The sequence below is a fragment of the Colletes gigas genome, unplaced genomic scaffold, assembly GCF_013123115.1.
Source record: "Colletes gigas isolate AHSC1104 unplaced genomic scaffold, ASM1312311v1 Colletes_gigas_Sc00011, whole genome shotgun sequence".
Lineage (NCBI taxonomy): Eukaryota > Metazoa > Arthropoda > Insecta > Hymenoptera > Colletidae > Colletes > Colletes gigas.
The window spans coordinates 744,312-767,802 of NW_025106640.1; the positions used below are offsets into that span (position 1 = coordinate 744,312).

Here is a 23,491-nt window from a genome sequence, read left to right on the forward strand (position 1 = left end):
AGGTAAGGTTAGTCTGTCGCCAGTCGTCCGAGGACGATACACGTTCTGTTCGCGTCTCTGCCGATTACCCTTTCGGTCCACCACCGATCGTGGAAAATACGCGCGAAAAACAGGTGGCAACGCGAGGTGACATTCTGCAGTGGTTTCGACGGTGTTTCGAAAGCAACTGCGACGAACTTTACGCGTTGAATAGTTTCGTATTATCGGTTTCGCGTGGTTTTCGCGGCGGCGTGGCCGAGAAGACACCGGCAAGCGTGGCGTTACGTGGTTTCGATAATCGTGCATCGTGTTTCGACGTCGTCGTGTGCTTCGTTGTAACGGCGGGGAACAAGTTCGCCGCGAGGAAACGGTGTGTCGTACGAATAAGGTTAGATTCGTTGGGATGCATTGGAAAGTTCGCACCTTGACAGATGCTCGATGGTGAGGCTGAGATTTGGCAACGTCTGGTGCCCCTCCGGTCAACCGTCATGGGTAGCTCGTCGGCGATTCGACGTAACACAGGATAGAGGCAATTTGAGCGAATTTAAGAGAGTTTAAAGTACGCTCGGCGTATTGTCACCCGGAACGGATCGACGTTGGAACGATCGCGGACAGATTCTGGTTACGTGCGCTGTCGGACGATTCCTGGCGTCGAAGCGAAAAACCACGGCGTCGCGACGAAAAGCGACGCGAACGAGCGTGAGAAAAGAGCGCGGGTACGTTCCTCTCCGCGGCGAGGGACGGCTTGTGGAGATATACACTTACGCTGGTTCGCTCGACCGTCATGCTCTCTGTGTTCCGTGAACGCTGTTTGCTTTTCTCCCCCGAACGTTGACGTATAGTTTATTTTGTTGCACGCTTCGCATAGTTTATTTGACTATCACGATCCTCTCGCGACAGTGTCCCCGTTCGATGGTCCGCGATACACGATAGTTACGTTTTCGCGTTGAAGTTTTTTTCCGAGGACCGTGGAACGTTGGAACGATTATGCACGAGGCGATCGCGCGGAACGTTATGGACCGACGATCGTTCCAATTTTTAACGGCACATTAATTTCAATTAATCTGGTGCGTTCAACGTTTCCTCCTCGACGTGTCGCGCGAAACGTGGAATACGAGAGAACTTTTAAGATGGATACGTCGAGGATGTCGTACGCGTCGCAGGAAGGAAAACGCCATACGTCCGTGACACCGTCGTACCGGTGATAAATCTCCACGGATTCGGGCTGAAAAAGGCCAGCGTCCGGCGAGGCCGCCATTTTTCGTCGTACGGTTATTTGTGTTATACTCGTTGCATCAACGACTAATTCAGTTTTGTGATACCGAAAACCAGTGCAATTCGCCCGGCTTGTGAACTTGTGAATTTATTCCCATGTACCGTGTGAACGTCAGTGTGAGGTGTATTATCGTGGTTCTGTTTTATTTCGCTCGTGATCGTTAACGGTAAAATAGAAGTCGGTCGGTTTGATAGTTGTGATTCTCGAAAATGGAGTAAACACTCGGCGAGTTCCTGTCGAAATATGAGGAGAGCGTTCTTCCGCGACCCGAGGGAATCGATTTCGTGCGAAAATGTATCTCACGCGTGTGTTCTTGGTACTTCTGCTGGCAGCGAGCTCGAGGTGCGTTTTATTCACAATTAACATAAATACGTTACAAGAGTTTACCATAAATCCTTACGGTTCGGGGTTAATTACTATGTGGCGGATACGAACACGATTCTCGATTGGATAAAGAACCAAACGAAATTACAATCTGAATAACACGTTCAATTTGCGTTTCACTTTTGAAGAATAATAGTTCGAACAACTCTGTTGGAAAATATTGCGAATTAATTGATTATTTTATTCATCTATAACATTATTCCTATAAAATTCTGTTCGTCTCGCGGTCGGAATCGATGACTGCATTTTTATTCCGAATCGTCTCCGTGTTCTGATTATCCCTGATCGTTTTGTCCTCGCCGAATTAATTTTTCTGTTCGGGATTATTAATAGTCCTATCAACAGCGCTTGCATTTTGCGTTTAATCGGTGTTAATTATCGTCCGAGGCCTTCACGCGGCACACGTAAATTATTTAGTCCAATTACCTTAGATCCCATTACAAGAATTTGTAATTACGCGAAGTCTACGTGTCGTAACTTTTTTTTTTTGTTTTTTTATACGATATATTTATTTTTTTACGAGTGCATTTTTTCTTTTTAAACTTCCTGCAATCACGGCATTTTATTGCGATACTTCGTACAGGCTATCTTATTTCTTTCTGTTTAGCTCTTTTTACCGTGTTTTATACGTTCTGTTGCATTCTTTCGCGTTGGCTCATTATAATAAGCGTTCTAGAATCTTCAGTCCTGCGCAGGGGAAATTTATATAATCAATTTAAACGTTTCGACTTAATCTTAAGGCCTCCTTTCAAATCGTCTTTTTTCAGTCGTGGTTTTGCATAAACAAAAATTATTACACAAAATAATATTATGCGTTATTGCGTTTAGAGTTTATTTGGAATTAAAATACAGAAACAAATTAAATCAGGTATGTAAAAAGTGGACAAGTATTATTACATTTTATTTGCCAAAATAGTTTGACAATTCAATCGATTTTCAAAAATAATAATTTTAGTGTTAGAAAATGCTCCAGAATTTCGTATTAATTTGATACAGAAATTTATGACAAACGATAGTCTAAATAATGCAAAACATTATATTTAAAATGGCGCTTTCCAAAATAAATACCTTTGATTGTTTTCGTGGAAAAATTTGTTTAAATTATTGTAGACAAATTGTTAATTTCGTTGTTATCCTTATAAATATTTGCCCTTTTTTTTACAGTATGACTAACATTTCTGTTGCACTGGAGATTCTAGAACGTTGTTTCGTTCTGTTAATATCATGCATTTTTCGAATAAATCATTGAACGTGTTTTCTGGATAAAAAGTCGCGTGAATTTGAAAATGTTGTTTACGGAGCGGCGTTTTCGACGCGTGATATTGCGTTTGATCAAAACCATAACCTTTCTACTGATATATGGATATTGGTATTCCCGTGTTTCGTACATTTGCCCTATCGTTGGATCAATATGCATAAATATGCGAATAAAAAGTGTCATATTAGCAGCAAAAAAGCGACGGTGTGCAAGAAACCGGTATTATAAATATTGATCGTTTCGATGGATAACGTGGTTCACTGGTCTCCCGTTGCCTTGATGACAGTCAACGAACTGGAGGACTGTGAGAAATTGATCGAAATGCTTCATGTTTCCCATTGTCCGTCCGTTATGTGGATGCTCTTGATTTCCAGCGATCTAGGAATATAGACAGCCATCTTGTACCGTTCGGTTGCAACGGGAGTGACATAACTCGTAATTTTTTTAAATCAAAAGAACGCGTATCCTATTCATACAACTGTATTTATTTACATTTTGGTAGACTTGTCAGACTTTATCCACGAGACGTTAAAAAATGGGTAAATTAAAAATTCTCATTTTTATAGAAAATACATGTTTTCATTCCCACCATTTCTCTCGCGATCGAGCTAATTTATTACCGACGATTTCATTTTAACGAAAGAACTTGTTCGTTGAATAATAATGTCAGCTATTAATTATCAAGGACTCAGAGCCGCAGATTCTCGAAATACTCGGAACGATAATGCATAAATTCTTGAACGAGCCTCAACATCGCTCTTTTCTCTAGAAAAAGATACCATTCGAATTCTTTTTTTAAATTCTTCTATGTTGAACATTTTCTTTTACAATTACAACGATAATGAATACTTTATAAAGTTTTTTAGAACAATAGTTTTCTTTATTGAAAATTTAAATTCTTTATACCTTCATATTTCTTACTTTATACTTGAACTTGGTTATTCTCAATTTTGCGTTGAATATTATTTCCAGAGTGATATCTTGTAGAGTACCAATAATTAAATGGTCGAAACGATCAATGAAGATATTCAGTATTGCTTGTTCCCGCTATAAAATACACCATCTTTCCATCGAGAAATCGTGTAGGTAGCGAGAAATAATTGTCAATAATTCTACTTGTTTACACTTTCGTTGTTACCAAAAAAGAGGCTGGCTCCATTATTTTTATCGACGAAGTCGCGAAAGTCCACAGACGGCGGTGTGTAATTAGCGCTCGAAAGCACTCGGATCGTGCAAGATACCGCAAACGTTAACTAATAATTTATCGCCTCCGTCGATCGCAATTTCATCACACCGCTTAATCGATCGGCCTCCTATCTGCTCGCTTATAACCGACAATTTTAACGAGTCGTTTCCTTTGCAGATGCATGTGCCCGAGCGGATACACTGGCCAGAATTGCGAGAACGCGTATATTCCCTGCGACCCATCGCCGTGTAAAAATGGAGGCACGTGTCGTCAGATGAGCAATCTGGAGTACGAATGCAAGTGTCCCGAAGGTAAGTGTCTCCAATCTTTATTTCTCTTAATCTCAACAGTCGGTAATAATATGTGAAAGTCCAAGTTTTTACGCGCCAATTATTCTCTTCGAAATAAATCCAAAATAACGAAATGATTGCTCGACGAAACCATATGTAACCCCTTTCAGCAAAACTTTCTAGTATTATACGCCGTTGGGGGCACCGAAATTGCGTTAAAGTAGTGTTTCGATTCTTTTTCAATTGTTGGAAAAAATGGTTTCCATAAAAACACGTTTACAATTAAATGTAATAGTGTATTCTTGTAATTTTTCTTTGCTGTAACATTATTATTTCTAAATTTGATAATTCTTCCATTAAATAGTGCCTAAAATACCCCCTCGAATTATATCCACTAAATTTCGTTAGGTCGAAGAGATCTAAAAATTGAACGATTCCCAGCGCGTCTCGTCCAACAATTTCCCACAAAATTCAGCGACGAGCGTCTCGAGCCTCCCCCGCGATCATTATCGTCCCCGAGCGTCGCGTTTTCGCGTAATTCTCACGGGATTGAAAAGATCGACGCGTCTCCTTGAACTGGTTTTTCGCGAGCCGGAATGCGACGGTTCGTCATTTCGGCGGTTGTACGGCGGAGGAACCTTTTCGAAGAAGCCGCGTTCCACGTTCCACTCTGTTTACCCGGCGTAAGAAAGTCTTCGCGGGGCCCCGTTGCGTAACCTTGCCCCAGCGAATGGACACTGGCTCGAAAGAGGGACGAAAGAAGGGAAGACAAAAGGAACGTACGCGGGGCACTGATTAGTCGGTGCAACAGGTACGACTTAAGCGCAAGGGTGGTGGCCATTTACGTGCGTGTGTGCACGGTAGATGGTTAATGTAAAGCCTAGGGTCAGCCTAGCGTGGCCTCCTCGCTCGTCGGATCACAATGCGTGGTCCTGTCGGTTCCCAGGCGGACCACAACCATGGCGACCCCACCTTCTTTTGCTTCTTCCGCGCCCTCCCCTGCCGTCTTTTACGCCGCTGTGCCTTCGGTCGCGCGCCTTTTCCCGTTAAAGAAGCCCCCCGACGTTTTCCACCTTCTTGCTTCTGCTCTCACCGATGAACGTCCCGTCGACGGGACTCACTGACAGCCTACCATTTGCACCGCGTTCGACTCCGCCGGCTCCTAACGCAACCATTTTATAGTTCGATGAGAACTACGGACGTCTCGGCGAGTTGTACGAACGCAATTATGCTTTTGTTCGGAATACCGATGAATTGTGAACACTAGGTGTCTGTCATTTTGTCGATAGGTTGCTGTTTTAACAGTCTACGGAATTCAATTTAGATGGGGTTCGAGTTATTCGAGTTGGGCCTCTTTGGGGCCTTTTCACTATCAGCGAATTGTGTCTTTCTATCGACTTTTTGTACAATTTTGTCTTGTCGTTGAAATAGTTACCCTAATGGGGATCGTTGGGCCTTTTTAGACCCGTATCTTGCATTTTACAATATTCATATGTTTCAATACCTGTTTCACACATTTCATCAGTCTACAAAATTCAATGGAGATGGTTTTCAAGTTATTCGGTTTGGGACTGTTTGGGACCTCTTCACTGTGGAAATACTGTACCTTTCTATCGACTAAGACTATCTAAAATTTAATTTAAATGGTTTTCGAATTATTCTGGTTGGGTCTGTTAGGGTTGGGGGCTGTTTTGGGTCTTTCCACTGTGGAAATACTGTACCCTTCTATCGACTAAGACTATCTAAAATTTAATTTAAATGGTTTTTGAATTATTCTGGGTCTGTTAGGGTTGGGTTTGTTTGGGGCCATTCCACTGTGGAGATACTGTATCTTTCTATCGACTAAGACTATCTAAAATTTAATTTGCATGGTTCTCAAGTAATTCAAATTGGGCCTGTTTGAGGCCTTTCCACTGGGGAGGTTTCTTTCTATCGACCAAGACTATCTAAAATTTAATTCACATGGTTCTCAAGTAATTCGAATTGGGCCTGTTTTGAGGCCTTTCCACTGTGCAGGTTTCTTTCTATCGACTAAGACTATCTAAAATGTAGCAGTCGATCGAAAGACACAGTATCTCCACACTAGACAGACTCCTTAACATCGCGAAGCCAAATAATTTGAATTTCGTAGATCGATAAAATGGCCACCCCTCCTCATCGAACAAATACACTATTTAGAATATGGCACCCGCCCGCGTACCCAGAATTTTACTCGCTCTCCGCAGGAATTTATGAGCGTCCGTTGCAGCCCGATGGAAGGGCACAGCTCGCGTTTCTTTCCGGTCTTCCTCGAGGCGATTTTCGTTTAACGAGGCCGCCATCGGATCGTTCGCAATTATACCTCGTTCCCGCTCGAGGCGACGCTTTCTTCCAAGCAACGGGCACACGCAACGGCCACGGATCGCGTTCTTTCCGCGTCGTATCTCGTTCCGCGACACTCCAATAAGCGGTGAAAATGAAAACTCATAAAAGGCGTGTCTCGTTCACGTGCCCCTAATGGCCGAACGCCCGGAACGTTCGAGTTGTTCCTTATAGAGACGGACCCCGGGGACGAGGCCATAACTATTCCGGAATCTCAACGTCACCCGGGGAACCGTCGAGTTTCCCCGGACTCGTCTCCGCCCGGAGTTTATCCATCGATTGCTCGACGTTATTGCCGGTACCTTTTCTTTTCTCTCGCGATCTACACTCGAACGCTCGGGATAGCTATCTGGATCGTCGAAATTTACTCGTCCACGTTGCCGTAATTTCCACGAGACACTCGCGTTGCTTGCTTTTCCATGATAAGAAACAGCTCGTTGGACGTTAAGACTCTGTAGACTCCTGGGTATGCAGTGGACGTTCAGAATTATTGGTAGGTGGCGGAATAAAAATAATACAGTTCAAATTCTTTTTAAACTAAATTTTGTCTTTATTTGGAAGAACACATATGTTCAGTTCAGAAGAAAGGTCAGTGACGAAAAATTCGTCTACTCACAAACCTAATCGGTTCTATTCGTTGATACGGCTGCACCCTCTTGTGTCTTGAAAAATGAAATGCAACATCGATGGTTTTTGTAGATGAAAGAAAACTTTCTCTTTTTGAAGGAGAATAATAAGGCGTATAATCATTCGCAAGGTCCAGAAGTTCTCATTACCCTTTGCTCGTAGAAACTACGTACGCTTAAAAGAAATATCTTCCCGTACGTCTTTATATACGTAGAAGCGCGTTAGGGTTTCTCGGGAACGTTGAAGCCCGTAAAATAGAAATTTACAAGCACGTTTCCTCGGGACCGAACGTTGGAAATGATTTGCTGACGTAGTTAGTCACGATGGTCCGATTTGCAACACCACCAGCCTCCCCGGAGCGCTTCGTCTTCCAGCTGCACCCTTTCTTCCACCTCTTGTTTTTCCCCTCCCCTTTGATTTTCTTTTTTACACCGATCGTCGGGTGCCCAGGTTCGACGTTCGTTCGAAGCGTTTTTTGCGTTCGTGGCTTTCCGCGAAAGGAGAACCCTTTCAGCCGGTCTCTCGGGCTCTCGGAGGACGAGATTGTAACTATCTCCGGCGACCCGCGGGACTCTGGAGGCTCTACGGCCTCGCTTCCAGTCGATTTGGTCGCGTACCTACTACTACCTAGTCGTAATGGTTCAATTTGCAGCATCCCGGGTTCTCGACTCCTTCATCCGGCGCGTTCCTCCTCTGCTCCGTGGCGAGCACGAGCCAACTTGGCTCCACCTGTCTCTCTTTTTCTCTCTACGGTTTCTCTCGCGTGAACCTCCCCCTTCCCATCGTTTTCTGTCTTGTGCAACACAAGCGATCGTCGTCCCTTCGCCGAGGACGACCTCGGCCAGCAACAGATTTCCCTCGTCGACGATCCGATCACGCCTCCTCCATTCCATTCCGCTAATTAGAAACTGCTCTATCGAGCGCCGGTTAAACGATTAACCGCACGCCCGTAGATTAATCGGACGCGCGAGAGAGATGCCGGATTAAAGGGCGAAAAGAAAGGGTCGCGCGTTCGTTACGTTTCCACGAACCACCTTCTGTTTCTTGCGTTACACGCCCCACGGTAAACGTCCTCGATTCTCAGACTATTTGTCTTTTTGTAGAATATCTTATTGTAAAATTTGTGAAAAAGTTGTGTACTTTGATTTCTGTAGAATGAACTACGTTGGACATATTACGTTGGACGTATTTCCCATTTTTTCTTGTAGTAAGATCAATTTAGTAGTACCTCCCTCGATAACGTTCCCAACCAGCGAACGTTAACGAGGGATTACAGTATTAGAATCTATAGAATGAATAAACGTTAGACATGCATCAGTATTTTCCACTTTTTGAGGGAACATTGTATTTAGAACCTATTATTATGGTTTGAAGCAAATACCCAGTATTAAATTATTTAAAATTAAACCCATAAACAATCGTTTCAATATATGTCTTTTACTTGTAACAAGATCAATTTTAGTAGTACTTCTTGTATTTGAAACCTATTATTACGGTTTCATGCAAATCCCCTGTATCAAAATTCTATCGTATCTCAGTATCGATCATCGTGGATTATAATAAACAGTCAAACCTACAAACAATTTTGCCAATATATGGAACATCTCACTCAGCATTTTATGAAACAAAATTGAACCATTCATATGGTTTTATAAATTCATTTTGAAATAAAATTCTCTCACAATACTCGTTGTGCACTAAAAGTGTTAATACAGGAGACTGAAAAATCCAATGTAATTTTCTCTCTTGGCATCGTCTTTAAATCGCCGGCTCGCATCGACGACAAAAACGACGCGAATCTTGATACCGTGCGCTCGAGCGATTAAATCGTCTTTTTTTCTCGAATTCCTCGATTTTATGGAGTCGTATGGGAAGTCGTTCGGAGTGCTCGAATGCTAGATACGCGGGCCCAGGGACTATCCGGCGTCGTGCATCTTGGCTGGTTCGCGATGGAAGCGCGCGATCGGGCTCAATTAAAACGGTTCGATTGGCCGGGATCGATTTTATTGCGATCGGGCTTAGGGGAAGATCGTTGGTACGCACGCACACGGTTCGAGCTTCTTTGTCGCGGAAAACGCGAGGCTCGCGTTCCCCCGTGTTGCTCGTCCGAGTGGCGAAACACGTCGAGGAAGAGCGAACCGGACGGTTGAACGCGCTCGAGCTGATTTATGCCAAACGCTCGGGCATAAAGTGCCTCGGCCGAGGTGGATCGCGCGGGGCCGGGGCAACAGCCGCGCAAGTTGGCGACACACGTTCGGGGACCCCCCCTTTTCTCGACGTTGCTGTTACGCAAACTGCTTTTACACGCGCGACGAGGGGTTGTCGAGGAAATAGATCAGGGTCGGAACGCATTTTTTCGCCATGCAATTCCGTCGCCTTTGGTAAACTTCCAAAACAGAGACACATAGTCGCTAAAATTTTATTCGAGTAGTAATACAAATATTTAAATAAAAATTTTAGATTTTACTGGTGTTTATGCAGATTATCTTTTGCTCGTGTGGATGTCGATTATTTTGTTTAAATTTGGTCGTACAAGGGATGCATTGTGAATGTAGAAATGTTTTGATTTTAATATAGAATACTTTATGACGAGTCAGGTTTGCATTCATTAACACTTCGATGGCCACGAGTTTCGAAAATGGAGAATGTTGGGATAGTATTATATTTTTATATTATAACAGAGTGTGACCGAGACAGAATATACTTTATGGACACCAGGTGTATAAATATTATCGTGATTACTAAATTACTAAATTTTAATTTTCAAAAAACCACATAATTTACTAAACACGCAAAAATATAAGAAATACGAAGTTTACACGAAGATCCGCAATCTACCGATTTCCACGTAATCAACCCTGCTTTACCAACAGAGAAAATAAAAATTCACTATAAATAAACCGCAGAACCCTTTCGAAGAGTCTCTAGAGACCAGAAAACGCTAGAAATAACGGAAATGAGGCCCCTCTGACCGTAGCACGATAAACAACAACGTAACAAAATCCTCTATCGCCATTACCGGCAACGGTACACGAATTTTATTACCGTCCACGGCCCACGCGTCGATAATTCGCGTCTTTCGCGCGGGACCAATCGAAACGACATCCCCTCCCTCCCCCCTCCGTTGGAGGCGATTTATCGACACCTCCGCGTTACATTGTTCTCCCTTAAGAGCCCGAGGAGCGTTTAATTAAAATTGTGCTTCTTCCTTCGGCGGCGTTTTCCATCGGTATTCTTCGCCGCGAAATCTCCCGACTCATCTTCGCCGGGGTCCGGTCGCCGCGTCGAATAATTAATAGCCAGGAACATCTGGACAAAAAGGAAGCGCGTCCGACGACGTCTAACAAGTGTCCTCGCGGCGTACCCTCTATTCTCGCTTATTGTCGAGGATCGTCTAACTCTATTCCGCGTGGCTCCATTCCCCGACACTTTGCGCGCCTGCTGGCTGGGTTTCTTCCTGCTCCCTCGTCCGCGTCGTAGGTGGCTGACAAACGTAGGCGCCCACGGATAGGTGGGAACACGAACGCCGCGTGGCGTACCGGTGTCGTAATCTACTTTTCCGTGGCTAGAAACAAAGCTCGGGCTCGAACGACCGCTACGGCGCAGGTGTACGGGGATTGAAATTGAAATTTTGCGTGGTCGAGGGCACTTTGTTCGCCTCACCTTCGCGTTCCTTCTGTCCTCCGCGACGGAGCGGATGCTCGGCCTCGACGATGAAATTATCGTGGAATTTAATTGGGCGGCTTGTGATGAATACGGATGGAATCCGCGTAGCGTGGTGGCTTAACGATTCAGACGATAAGGTGGATGTGTCGTTGGCTGTGAATACTCTTCTCTCGATGCTTGAATATATTGCAATTTTTTTAGTGAGTTCGATGCGTTGAGTGTTGGGTGAAAATTGTGCAATTTTTGGGGGGAACTTTGATTTTGGACGATTGCAAACTTAACATTTGCTTTGGTACTTATTTTCGTAAGCTTGGTAAATTCTTATGCAAATTTATTTAATTTAATTCTTTGCACTCGTATTTATATTTGAGAAGGCTACCAATCTTTTATTTACTTATTTTATTTTATATACACACACACATTTAAGCAGAAACTAAAAGTTTTGTAATGATTATTCCCAGAATAAAATTCTAATGTAAATATATGTATAATAATATTGAGTGCAAAGGGTTAAAATTTCAACTTGAGAATTAATTTTTTGAGTCCTATAGTGGAAAAGTCCTGCATGAAGTTTAGTTTCCATTCTGGAGAAATAATGTCCACACTTTAGTATTTCTTAAAAGACAAATGTTTGTTATAATTGCAAAAGTATTCTACTATATATTTTACTTTCTAACACGTGGAATGTTGCTTGCAAGAACCGTCATATTAGTCATATTTTATTCTCGAGTCCACCAGATGGCAGGCTCACTCGTAAACCGCTATGTAGAAATGTATTTTTCTAACAAGTGTAATTTAAATTATGCCTCAAATATGGCTAGAAGGGAACGTTTGACGAAAGCTGAGAAGGTAGGATTAAACGTTTAAGAGGGGAATTATTTAAAGAAATCAGAAGCCCTGTTTAATGAAACAGAAGGATAGAAGAGAGTCGCAGGAGCTTCCGAGGGACACGTATCACCACGGTTCACTCGCACTGGCTCGAGACAGTGACAGATACCGGTCGTTGTTGTCCGTGGCTGCTTGCAGCCAAGGGTATCGGTATACTGGTGGCATTTCGTTCTCATAAAAGCTGGCGTGGGCACGATAAATGAGTCCGAGCCACGGAACTATGCAAGCTAGAGCTTCCAGCTTGAAAGTCTCGTGTCTGTTATTCGAGTCTCCGTACCCGACTTTGTAAACGTAATAGAACTATTTCCCGTGGGAGGGTATCAAATTTCGGAGTAATCCGTACCTTTACAGAGGCGCTTATGTCTCCTATAAAACGGCAATAATTGAATCGAAATGCGTTTTACTCGAAAAATAAATTTTTAAATTGGGCCAACAAGCACCAAAGCAAAGATGGCCTCTCCCATTAACTGCTACGTTTACAAATTTAATATTACAGAACTCGTAAATATTGTTAGCTATTTTGTCAGTTATTTATCCACAGTATTTTATATATTATTATGGTTAAATTTATTTTCGTTAACATTTCAACTTGAGAATTAATTGTTCTAGTTCCACTGTTAAAATTAACATATATATGGATTTGTATATGGATTCCGTGACAGTCAAAGTGATATCGAAGTAATCAAAATGACCAATCGTAATTTCTATAATAAAAATTGTAAAAAATTTCCTCCACTAGATTCTTGAAAATTTACCCTAGTTTTTTTACGAGAGACTGAGTAAACATTTATCTCCATCGCATTATAGATTTCTTTAAATAAATATACCATAATTCCCAATAGGTCTGGCGTTAAAAGACAACCTTTTAATGCCAATACGAATGATTGCAATAAAAATACGTGGAACGTCCGTAAATTTGTCGTTAATCCCGTGCGATACAGTATCGTTTAGGCGGGAGTAGGGTTAAATTGCCAACGACTTTCGAGTGCTTAAGTACTCTTCGTTAAAAGTTCCCTCCGGTCGCGGGGGACTTCCACGAATGGACATCCAATTACCATTTAATCGAGACCACGCTTTCGGCGTGTCACCGCGTTCTCGAATATCCCCGACGGGTTGCGTGCAACCTGCAAAAAGAGCCCGGCTTTCCCACGATTTCGACGAATCGCACAGATGCAACTATCGAACCCTTTTTTCGTATTTGGGGTCGCGGGGTATTGCTCCGTGGCGTTTACCCGCCTCTCCGGGGAATTGGACGAAAATCGGGGCGACCCGATGCATAATGCAAAGTCGCGGACCGCTCGTAAAGCATAAGCGGCTCCATTATGTCCGGGAAGGTGAGTCGTGACAGGGCTGGTATCCTCGAGTGGCACTCGCCGAGGCCTCTCTCGGAAGTCTCTCCCCGAAGTCCCACTCTCTCCGTTGCTCGCCGCGGGATAAAACGAGGAGTATCGTTGGGTCCCTTTTGTCCGGATCTCGAGAGAGGAATGATAAATCCACACCCACGCGGTGTAAACCGAGCTCTGGACATCGCGCGAGAGTAGCCGTGGAGCAACAGCGAGAGAGGGAGGATCGACCGCGCCCGGCCGTACACCTTCGTGTTCGCGTGTGTGCGTAGACTCGGGGGATATAAATCTGGATTAATTTAATGCATCCGTTGAATCTCAATAACGATCGGCGGCGGGTGTGACCGTATTCGCGCGTAGCCACTGCCAAAAACCAATTTTGACTCACTCGATTCTCGTTACGCTGCTGTCCAACTTTTTAGTTGGGAAAAGTCTCAAATTTTATTTATTTGCGGGGTAGAATTCTTATGGGATACATAGAAATGTAAATATTACGATATAAAGGATCTTATGCACCCTCTCAATTTTCGTTATACAGTTGTACGAATTTTTACTTGGGGAAAGCCTCAAATTTTATTTGTTTTATTTCTTTACGGGTTAGAATTTTTTTGGGGTGGATAGAAATGTAAATATTACGATATAAAAGAATCTTTTACATCCTCTCAATTTTCGTTATACAATTATACGAATTTTTACTTTGGGAAAGCCTCAAATTTTATTTGTTTTATTTCTTTACGGGTTAGAATTTTTTTGGGGTGGATAGAAATGTAAATATTGCTATATAAAGGAATCTTATACACCCTCTCAATTTTCTCAGATGTTATTTATTTATTTATTTATGTGTTAGAATCCCTTTTGTACACAAATGATACATAGGAACAAAACATTACAATATAAAAAATATATCTATAGAAAAATCTTATAAACCACACATATACATACATTTTGCCTTACTTTTCGATACTATGGTTGTTTGTAGTCAGCCATCATTCCACCCCTAGATTATCTTAATTGTGACTATAATCATCCACTAAAGTTTCTCATATATTATTCAACACCTTTTTAAATTGGATTATTTTGGCACGTATTTATTTATAAGTTCTCATACAAGGGTACCCAGTATCGAAAAGGGGGTGGTCTTACGTGAAAAAATAAATAAAAAATCAGGGATGAAATTTTGTGATTCGAAGCTTCGTTTCTGAGACAATTAAATTTTTTAATTTGTCAGATTATAAGTCATCGGACATTTTGTTCGTCTGTTTTAAAAAACGCAATCTAAGCTACAGATACAATTTTCCAAAGCTACTTTATTGTCTCATTTTCTTAGATTCAGTCATTTTACATTACTACTTCAATATTAATTGTATAACGCTCGTATGAAATTAAAATTGTACGAGGAAGAAAATTTTGAAAATAAACACTTTTAAAATTAAAGGACTTGTGAACAATATTGCAAAAAATTTGGAATACTATCAATAAAAGAAAATTCTAAAAATTGTAAAACAAAAAATTTGAATCTTTATTTAACGTTTAAGTAAATTCGTGACACACAATATGAGTTACTTGTCATTTATAACGTAATGAATAAATAAGTGTTCGATGACTCATGGGACGGAAGTGCGCGTCAGTCCATCATCCAAGTGGTACTCTATCGCGTACACACAAAATGAACTTTTTTGTTCTCCAATAAAATATGTCAAATAGAAACGCTTCTTCGAAAGACAGTAATAACTTTCGTCTAGAATCGCGCAAAAAGCGTCCATCTTAGAGAGCGTTCTTGCAATATATTAGACCTGCGGCCAGAGTTCCATAGTTTTTCTGCAGTTCAGTACCCACTTACTGTGAGAAATATTTCCGCGAGTTTCGTCGGTGATAAGCATAAATGTTGCCCAGTACATCACGTTAAACGGTGTCGTCAATCTTTAGCGATCTTCCGTAACGACGATCGTCATCAGGAGTCTACGTTTCTAGATTTAGCAAAGCGTCTTACAACCGCACGCACGTGTACGGGATCAAGACACAGCACGACGGTTCTTTCCATCCTGACAGTCGCGTTATCTCCGTTTACGAGCTCTTGAAAAACATAATGCTGTTTACAATCGTATTTACTGTTTACGAACCGTCAGCGTGAATTCTTCGATAATGGAATTTCAATCTCAAAACAGTCAAATAAATTTATACAACGAATAGAAAATAAGAGTTTAAGGGTTTAAGGGCTTTACAATGATGAGAACAAACAGCTTAGTGTAACGAAGTTTTTATATTCGACGAGGGAGAAGTCCTCCGTGGCTTCGTGGCTTGGACGCTTGTCTTCGACTCTGGAGGTGTCGAGTTCGATCCCCCCGCAACTTAAAAAAAATTCTTTGAGGAAAAAACAATTTTACATAAGTCTTCATGGTTCATCTAAATCTAAATTGGGAAGGAAAATCTAATAAAACTATCAGAGATTGTGATTAATAATTGATCTTAGAAAACCTTTGATTATCATATAATGTAGAAATTTGAAGCTGTGTTAAAATTGAATTTGTGTGACTGTTATAATAAACGATAATGATGTAGAAATAAACTTTGTGCGTTTGGCGGATCGTGTGATATTAAATGTCAGTTTTCAAACCCGAAAGTTGAAAATATGGAGTCCTACGAGAGAGGAGTCCGTTCGTTTGACTTTGCTGGCAACGATTCGCCGCCAGTGATGAAACATTCGGTCGAATCAAGCAGATGCAAAGGATTCCCTGGGCGAAACAATGGGCCTGGATCGATACAATGGGGGTGGAGGCGGGGGGGAGGGTCGATCTCCATAGAAAAGGGGACCACACCCCGTAGAAGGAGACCGCATTCGCTTTAGCGGCGTGGAAGTCGTTCCAGGGACCCACAAAGACCGTATAGAGTCATTGACTCGCTCGTAAAGCCGTGTGCCAGTACCTTATTCTTGTTTTTCGTCCTCCTCTGCCTCTTCTTCGTCTTCGGGAGGCACAGCCCCACCCTCTCCACTTTCTTCGTCTGCTCTTTTTCCATCGGTTCTTATTCCCCGCTTTCGATACCATCTACGAACTCGCCAACCCTCTCGTACTCTTCATATTTTACCATTACCATATCAGGTTCTCCTCGATTCTTCTTTGGCCGCCTCTCTTTCTCTCGCGGTCTATCCGGTTCCTTATTAAATATAGTTACGTAGATACGCTCACGTACCCGGAGCCACGCACCTTTGATCGCTGCTCCGATCATTTCTATGCGTTCGACTCACCCCCCTCTTCCCACCCCCAGCGAGTACGACTCCCGGAGCTCGATTATCTTCCTAGAGAGTCGATATCGACGAGATAGAATCGGCTGAAAAGGCGGGGTTTTTGAACGGAGGAAATCGAAACGCTCTCTCGCGAGGCTAGATTGTATTCCACTCGCGATGTTTGCTCGATGGAACGAATTTTTATTCGTTTCACCGTGAAATGTAATTTCAATTTGTAATCCTTATTTTTATTATTCGATGGACGAAGAATTCGTTATCTTTTACGTTAAAATAATTTACCTGTAAATGGAAATCAATCGGTCTGCTTTTTACTCAAATTGTCAAAATGCAAAAACAAGGCAATATTCGTTGATTTTTTCATACTACGTAATTTTTCTTACGACAATATTCGTTATGATTTAAAAGAAATTTAAAATAGAATTTCAAAACACAAATTTATTAATTTTGAAATAATTATTAACGTTGTATCTAAATTGTTTTTTACTCGTTCGAAATATCCGTCCAGATATGAATTTTGCCTCCGCACGTGCACGCTGACAGGAAGAACGATAGGAGCCTCGCGACCCCTCGGAGGTCGTCGACATTCTTGACGACGAAAAACCAGTCTTGCTAATAAGTGTACTGTTTTTAATTATTTTTTACGCGACTCACGTAAACGGGACGGGTATTCTCCGCCTCGAATACCGTTTTTACTTTCCTTCCGCGTTCCGAGTCATTCAAAATATTTCTTTACTTCGCGCGATTCCGGTTGCAAGTATCGATGTCTCAAATTGGTGCAATGAGCGAGGCACTATAGCGCGTACTATTAAACTCTGGGCACTTCCAAGCGTTAGGACGTCGAATCGCGATAAAAATGTCTTCAGAGGCGTTCTTGAATTCTCACCAGTTGTGCTCTGCCTTCTTGGAGAGTCGCGAAACTCTCGACGCGCGAGGTATGCTTGTTCCCTGGCGCTGTGGAATATGCATACGCAATAAGGAGATGCACGCGTACGTAGTTACGCTTGCACGATGTGTGCGTGAACGTCGAACGCGTAAAAGTTCAGTAAACCCCGTGGTGGTGGTGGCAGGGATACGAGCGTTGTTTCCCCGAGGTCATCCCGGTAGAAGTCGCTTGACCTTTGACTCCAGGCGCCTCCGTGTTCCCATAAAGGTGGCCACAGGGTTACTTTATGCCCCGCCTAGCGTGTGTGTTCACCCTCGATGTATCGCGTGTACCTCATCGTTCGGTCCTGGAGAAGTGGCCTGGGATTTTTCACGATTTTTTTTTCATCTTCCCCACAAACATCATGAAAATCACAAAATTCATTTTCCTCAAATAAATTCATGTAGTTCATTCGTACGTACAGATATTAATATAGTCCACTTTTTAGTTGAAAATATTTGAATGTTAGTGTAAACATAAGAGGAAGATGAAAACATTGTTTATTGATTGTTTTGTTCCGATTTAAATGGAAAAGCTTGATTTTAATTTTTATGATAACAGAAACAATTTTGATTAGGATTGCAAGTTTATTGTCACGTAAGATACTAAAAAAAGAATAAAAATAGCAATGAAATATTCGACCACTCCGAACGTTATAGCGAAACGGAAAGTACGTTTGCTGAAGTATCTGAAGTGGTATCCGGCTAAGAGTTCAGTCACTCGAACTGACATCGAATCGTTAGGCGAATCGAGCTATAGACACATTGATAGCGCATCGTTCGAGGCGAAACGTCAGAAGGGAGGTATAAAGAGGAAGAACAGGCAGAGCAAAAGACGTCGAATGCACCTGTGACCATAAACTTGTCCATGTGGCATTGCACGGCGAAAGAACGAAAGACTTGCCTTGCCTTTCGCGCGTTGCCCTTGATTGTTACAATAAAACTCTTCCCCTTTGCTGGGTTTCGTTCCGCGGAGCTTCGGGTTGCGTCACCAGTTTCTTCCCTTTTCGAGCGTTGGACCCTCGATACGCATCTTTGCATCGTTGCACTCGTTGAACGATTTCTAGAAATCATTTTTTTTAAAGTAATCATCTTTTACAAATTCTTGATACGCGTTCGAATTTTTATTTAACGACGGAATTTTATTTACCATAGGTCAGTCCATTTTTTATGGTATCATAAGATTTGTTGAAATTTCTTTGGTTCTTCACGAAAGTTGCTGTTTTACGAAAGTGCACCCTTAGTTCCTAAGATTTTGATTCATTTTTAATTTTTGAAATATCACACGTGAAATTTGTTTCATATAATTACTATTTCAAAACACCATTCTGAAACCTCTTTGGTGTTTCATAGAAGTTGCTATTTTATAAAAATGCATCCTTATTTTCTAAGATTTTAATTCGGTTAGAAGCGTACGTATCATGAATTTGTTGTACTAAGTTACCCCTATTTTTATTTGTACACTATAATAGTGATTCATTGTGAATTACAAAAAAAGCTTGTTTCTTGTAATATAAGTCCATTAATTATACTTTGAGATGTTTAAGGGTTTATATTTAAATAAATTAAAAGTATAACTTGTCGGTGGTCGTGGCACGTTGGAGACATTGATTGTCGTGTGATCAGCGAAGTGCAGGCTGCATTGGGTCGCGTGCAGTACAGGATGGGTTACCGTTTGAGAAAAAAAACACGTATTCGTTGATTTATACATACTATTTATATTATTATATTAATAAATAGCTCTGTATCGGTTTTGTAATTGAGCATTAAATAAGAAAAACTACTAATAATTAACAAGAAACAAATTATAGTATACGAATACGAGTGGGGAATAAAGTAACTTGTATATACAAAATAAATTTGATTTAAAAATGAATAAAATAGCTTCGAGAATTTATGAATCATTAAATTATCAGTTACGGTCCGCCTAGAAATGCAATATCTGTCGAATAAACTAATTAATATATCAGTATCTTTCGAAATTGGAAATCTCCATTGATTTTCAGAACCGATAAATCAGATTCTTTCCCATTACGAGTTTAATCAAGCAAAGACTCGCACGGATTTAATATTTAGAGGAGATGGGAAGAAACTGGGAAAGATCCATCGCGTGTTTCTCGTGCCTGAAAAGAAGTATAACGCGGTCAGGTTCGATTTTATTTCCTCGAGATTTGATTGCGCCGGAGTTAAGTATCGTACGATTGGCCGTAAAAAATTAATGCAAGTTTAATGAATCTGTCCGCCAGTTCCGCAGAGATTTACGGCAAACGTTATCCGCGAGTATTGCCTCTAATTAGCGAGCATTCGGCCAGAGAGCGTTCCTTTTCGAAGAAAGATCGTACCGTGGCGGAATGAAGGATCATTTCCGTTGGTGCCGTGGCCTTCCCAGTTGTATTAATCGTAAAACGACCATAAAGCCCCCCCTTACAAAGGGAAGCGCAGTTTTCTTTCGCTCGGCCCGCTATGCATCCCGAGCGCGCTGCAACGCTGAAAAGACTCGACTCCGCCATTAACCACCGTATCGCAACGGGGACGATCTTTCTTCGTCCCGTGCTTCCAGAAATTATGCTCGAAACAGGAACTTCAGTCAGTTTCGTTGCGGCCGCCGTCTCGTTCCGTCTTCCTTCTCGCGATTATCGGCCCTCGTCATCGTGGTACGCGATAATTCTCATCGCGACGACAATTCCACCTTCCGCGAAAAACGGGAGAATTCCACGATTCGCGCGATTGTGCAAGAATCCAGTCGTTTCGCGGTCGTAAAGGAGTTCTTGTTAAAAATTTGCGATTTTTCGCTCGCGATTATTAGGTCATTTTATATGCCCCCGCGAGATTCGGTTAATAGGAGTTTAATAATAGCCCCCGTAAATCCGTCTCGCCTTGAACCGTGTAATTATTTTTAGTTTCTCGTATTAATTCTCTTTGCTTTCTACTTTTTACTCGATGCTCCGTTTCTTGTTGCGTGTAATAAGGATGCTTTATTGTTATTAATATTATTGTACCGTGCGGGCTTTGGACTCGATCTGTCGGTTCAGGCTGCAGGATTTATAGCTCTTTGCGGGATGCGTGAATTATTAATTGGAAATTTTTATTAGCCCACGTGGGCCCTTCGTAAAAATAAATTTTAGGTCTTCTCGAGCTGTCGGTGTACAAAAAGACTCGAAATAAAAATTTATCCCCGCTTTTGTATAATGTCATTTTGGTAGCATTTATTGTGTAGTTGGCATTCGTAAAAATAAATTTTAGTTCTTCTCGATTTGTCGGTGTATAAAAATTTATCCCCACTTTTGAATAGTGTCGTGAAATAGCGTACTAGAACGAAACATTTCAGGAATAATCAGCCTTCAGAATCGGTGGCCATCAAAAATTCCTAAAATTACCCGGAGATACCCAGCGACATGATTTCGAGGGAACGACACCGTGGAACAAAGGTTCGTCCCCTCGTGCCAGATCCATTTCTATGAACACGGGCGTCGTTAGCATCCGCGCGGTCGCAAAAAGCTTTCGACCACGGTCCCCGATGCAGCTCGTCGTCCCTTTTTCGCGTAATTTCATTATTTCGCGATGCACGAGATAGGGGTCGTTAGCTGGACAGTAAGAGTATAAGCGGGAAAAAGGAGGATGCGGAGGAGGAAGAGGAATCCGAGCCTCACGGGGCAGATACCGCGGGCAACGAGACCAAGCCGGGGAGGAAGTCGCGAGAGTCGCAAAGATTAGAGGAACATGTGCACGAGCGCATCTCGAATGATCCGCCGTTTCGATATCCTCCTCCAAACGTGACCGCCTTACGCCCCCGCTTTCCTTCTTTTTCTGCCAAACTGTCCACCGCGAAAATTAATTAGATCGGAGAACTGGGCGATTAAAAGTTCTTTGGCGAGACACACAACTTGCTTTCTTACGATTTTTGTAAATTTGTTTTTAAATTTTTGGATGGGAAGGAGAAATTTATTTTGGGGGCAATCAGACGAAAAATTCCTGTTTTAAAAATGTTATATTTGTCCTATCTAACAACATAGAAATCCTAAAAATCCAATGTCTAATATTGTATAAATTATTCTAAATTTATTCTCTCTTTAGAAATTTATTTTGGGGCATTCAGATTAGAAATACTATATTTGACCTGTTTGACAACGTAGAAATCCTAAAAATCTAGTACCTAATATTGCATAAATAATTCTAAATTTATTCTCTCTAGAAATTTATTTTGAGGGCATTCAGATGAATAATTCCTGTTTTAAAAATGTTATATTTATCCTATTTAACAACATAGGAATTCTAAAAATCCAATATCTAATATTGGTTAAATTATTCTAAATTTATTCTCTCTAGAAATTTATTTTGCGTCAGATGAATAATTCCTGTTTTAAAAATGTTATATTTGTCCTATTTAACAACGTAGGAATCCTAAAAATTGAATATCTAATATTGTATAAATTATTTCAATATTTCTAATGTTCCTTTTTTTCTTTTTTTCATTAAACGTAATATGAGAAATGAATTTAAGTCTAGGCAAAATTAAAATATTCGTATTCCTATTTGGATTTATTAAATTCAATATAATTATAATGTACATGTACTGCTATCATGAAAGAAATATTTATTTATTTACTGGGAGAAACTCATTGATCTATAAAAATTAATTCATCAGACGTAAATAAAAAAAGTATAAAACGTTGTTTAATCCGACAAATTTCTAAAAAAATACATTGAAAAAGTTAGACAGATGCAGAATATTTATTAGCAATAGTGCTAATGTGAGTAACAGTGTTTTAATTATGAAAACTAGAGGCGTAAGAGCTTTGGGGAAGTCCAAGCCTGAAGGATCTTAATGGAGCATTAAAATTGACAAAAGCAGCTTTAAAATAGTCAATTAATAATTTTGAACAAAATAAAATTATATTGATATCTAAAAAAACAAGTTGGTTTGAAGCATCCAGACGGAAAATTCAATTTACATTAAATAGAAATTCAATGTAATAGTGACGTGTATGTACTGTTATGGTACAAGCTGCCTAGAATAGTCTCATATAAATAGAATATGTATAATTATATTGATATCTAAACAAAAAAATTTGTTGTGGTATTCAGACAAAAAATTCAATTTAGATTAAATCGAAATTCAATATAGATAGATTATTCAATTGATATAGATAGAATATGGCATCTAAACAAAAAGTTCAATTCATATTAATATAAATTATATTATATTATGTTAATAGTACTGTGTATGTGCTTTTAAGGTAAAAGAAATGGTTGTGCGTTTGTTGCAACGTTTTCTGGAGATCAGTTATGGATTCCAAGAGTCGGTGAAATAGCTGGACGGTTGCGAAACGAGCGTGTTCGCGCGACGCGTACTCTTCCTCGTAGGGGAAATCGCTGGCAAGTCGGGTTAAAACCTTATCCGACGTATTATCAGCCGGCATTTGAAAGCAGGAATTCGCTGGTATTCCGCGGGTAAGGCAAACCGCGGCTAAACCGAACAGCAGCGATCACACATTATGCAGCCGCGACTGTTAATCGCCGGGTTGTTCACGAGCAGAAGATCTCCGTCGAGGGTTTAACAAATCGTCCCGGCTGAAGCGCGTGATTCATCCGCGCGTGTGTCTGCCGGAATGCCCGGAGAAATCATAACTCTCTTTAATTGCGTCCGTGTAACGTCAGCTTGTTACGAATTCGCGTTATTGCATTCGATTCTAATATATCCTGGTGGCCGGTGTTCCTTTTAAATATTCGACGTTCTTCGCGTCGTCTGATTCAGTGTTTACGGAAGAACGATGAATGCAAACTTTACGAACGGGGATGAAATTAAGTCTAATTGGAAAAAAATTCGTATTTTTTGCTAGCAACTCCGACGATATGAGTTTCAATTTATTAGTGTTGTTTTCGTGTTGAGAGATTTTTATTTTGTCGAAAATAGCTTTCTGAGGGTTGTCTTTCGTCCGATTTAGGGGTTCTGCAAGAATACTTGAATATAAATTACAGTAGATGAAATTAACATCAATTCTAAAAGAAAATCCCTTTTAAGAGTTTCAATTTATTATTATTTTTGTTTTGTGGAAAATTGTTTTCTA

General features: G+C 41.0%; 1 protein-coding gene across 2 annotated transcripts in view; it reads left to right on the top strand.

The window, feature by feature from the left end:
- The window catches only part of LOC122398504 (neurogenic locus Notch protein), a 321,286-nt gene that overhangs the window by 137,130 nt on the left and 160,665 nt on the right, over positions 1-23,491 (top strand). For both annotated transcript variants that reach the window (XM_043398420.1, XM_043398419.1), the window contains exon 5: positions 4,261-4,394. In XM_043398420.1, coding sequence (XP_043254355.1) covers positions 4,261-4,394 — 134 coding nt within the window. The remainder of the gene's footprint in view (positions 1-4,260; positions 4,395-23,491) is intronic.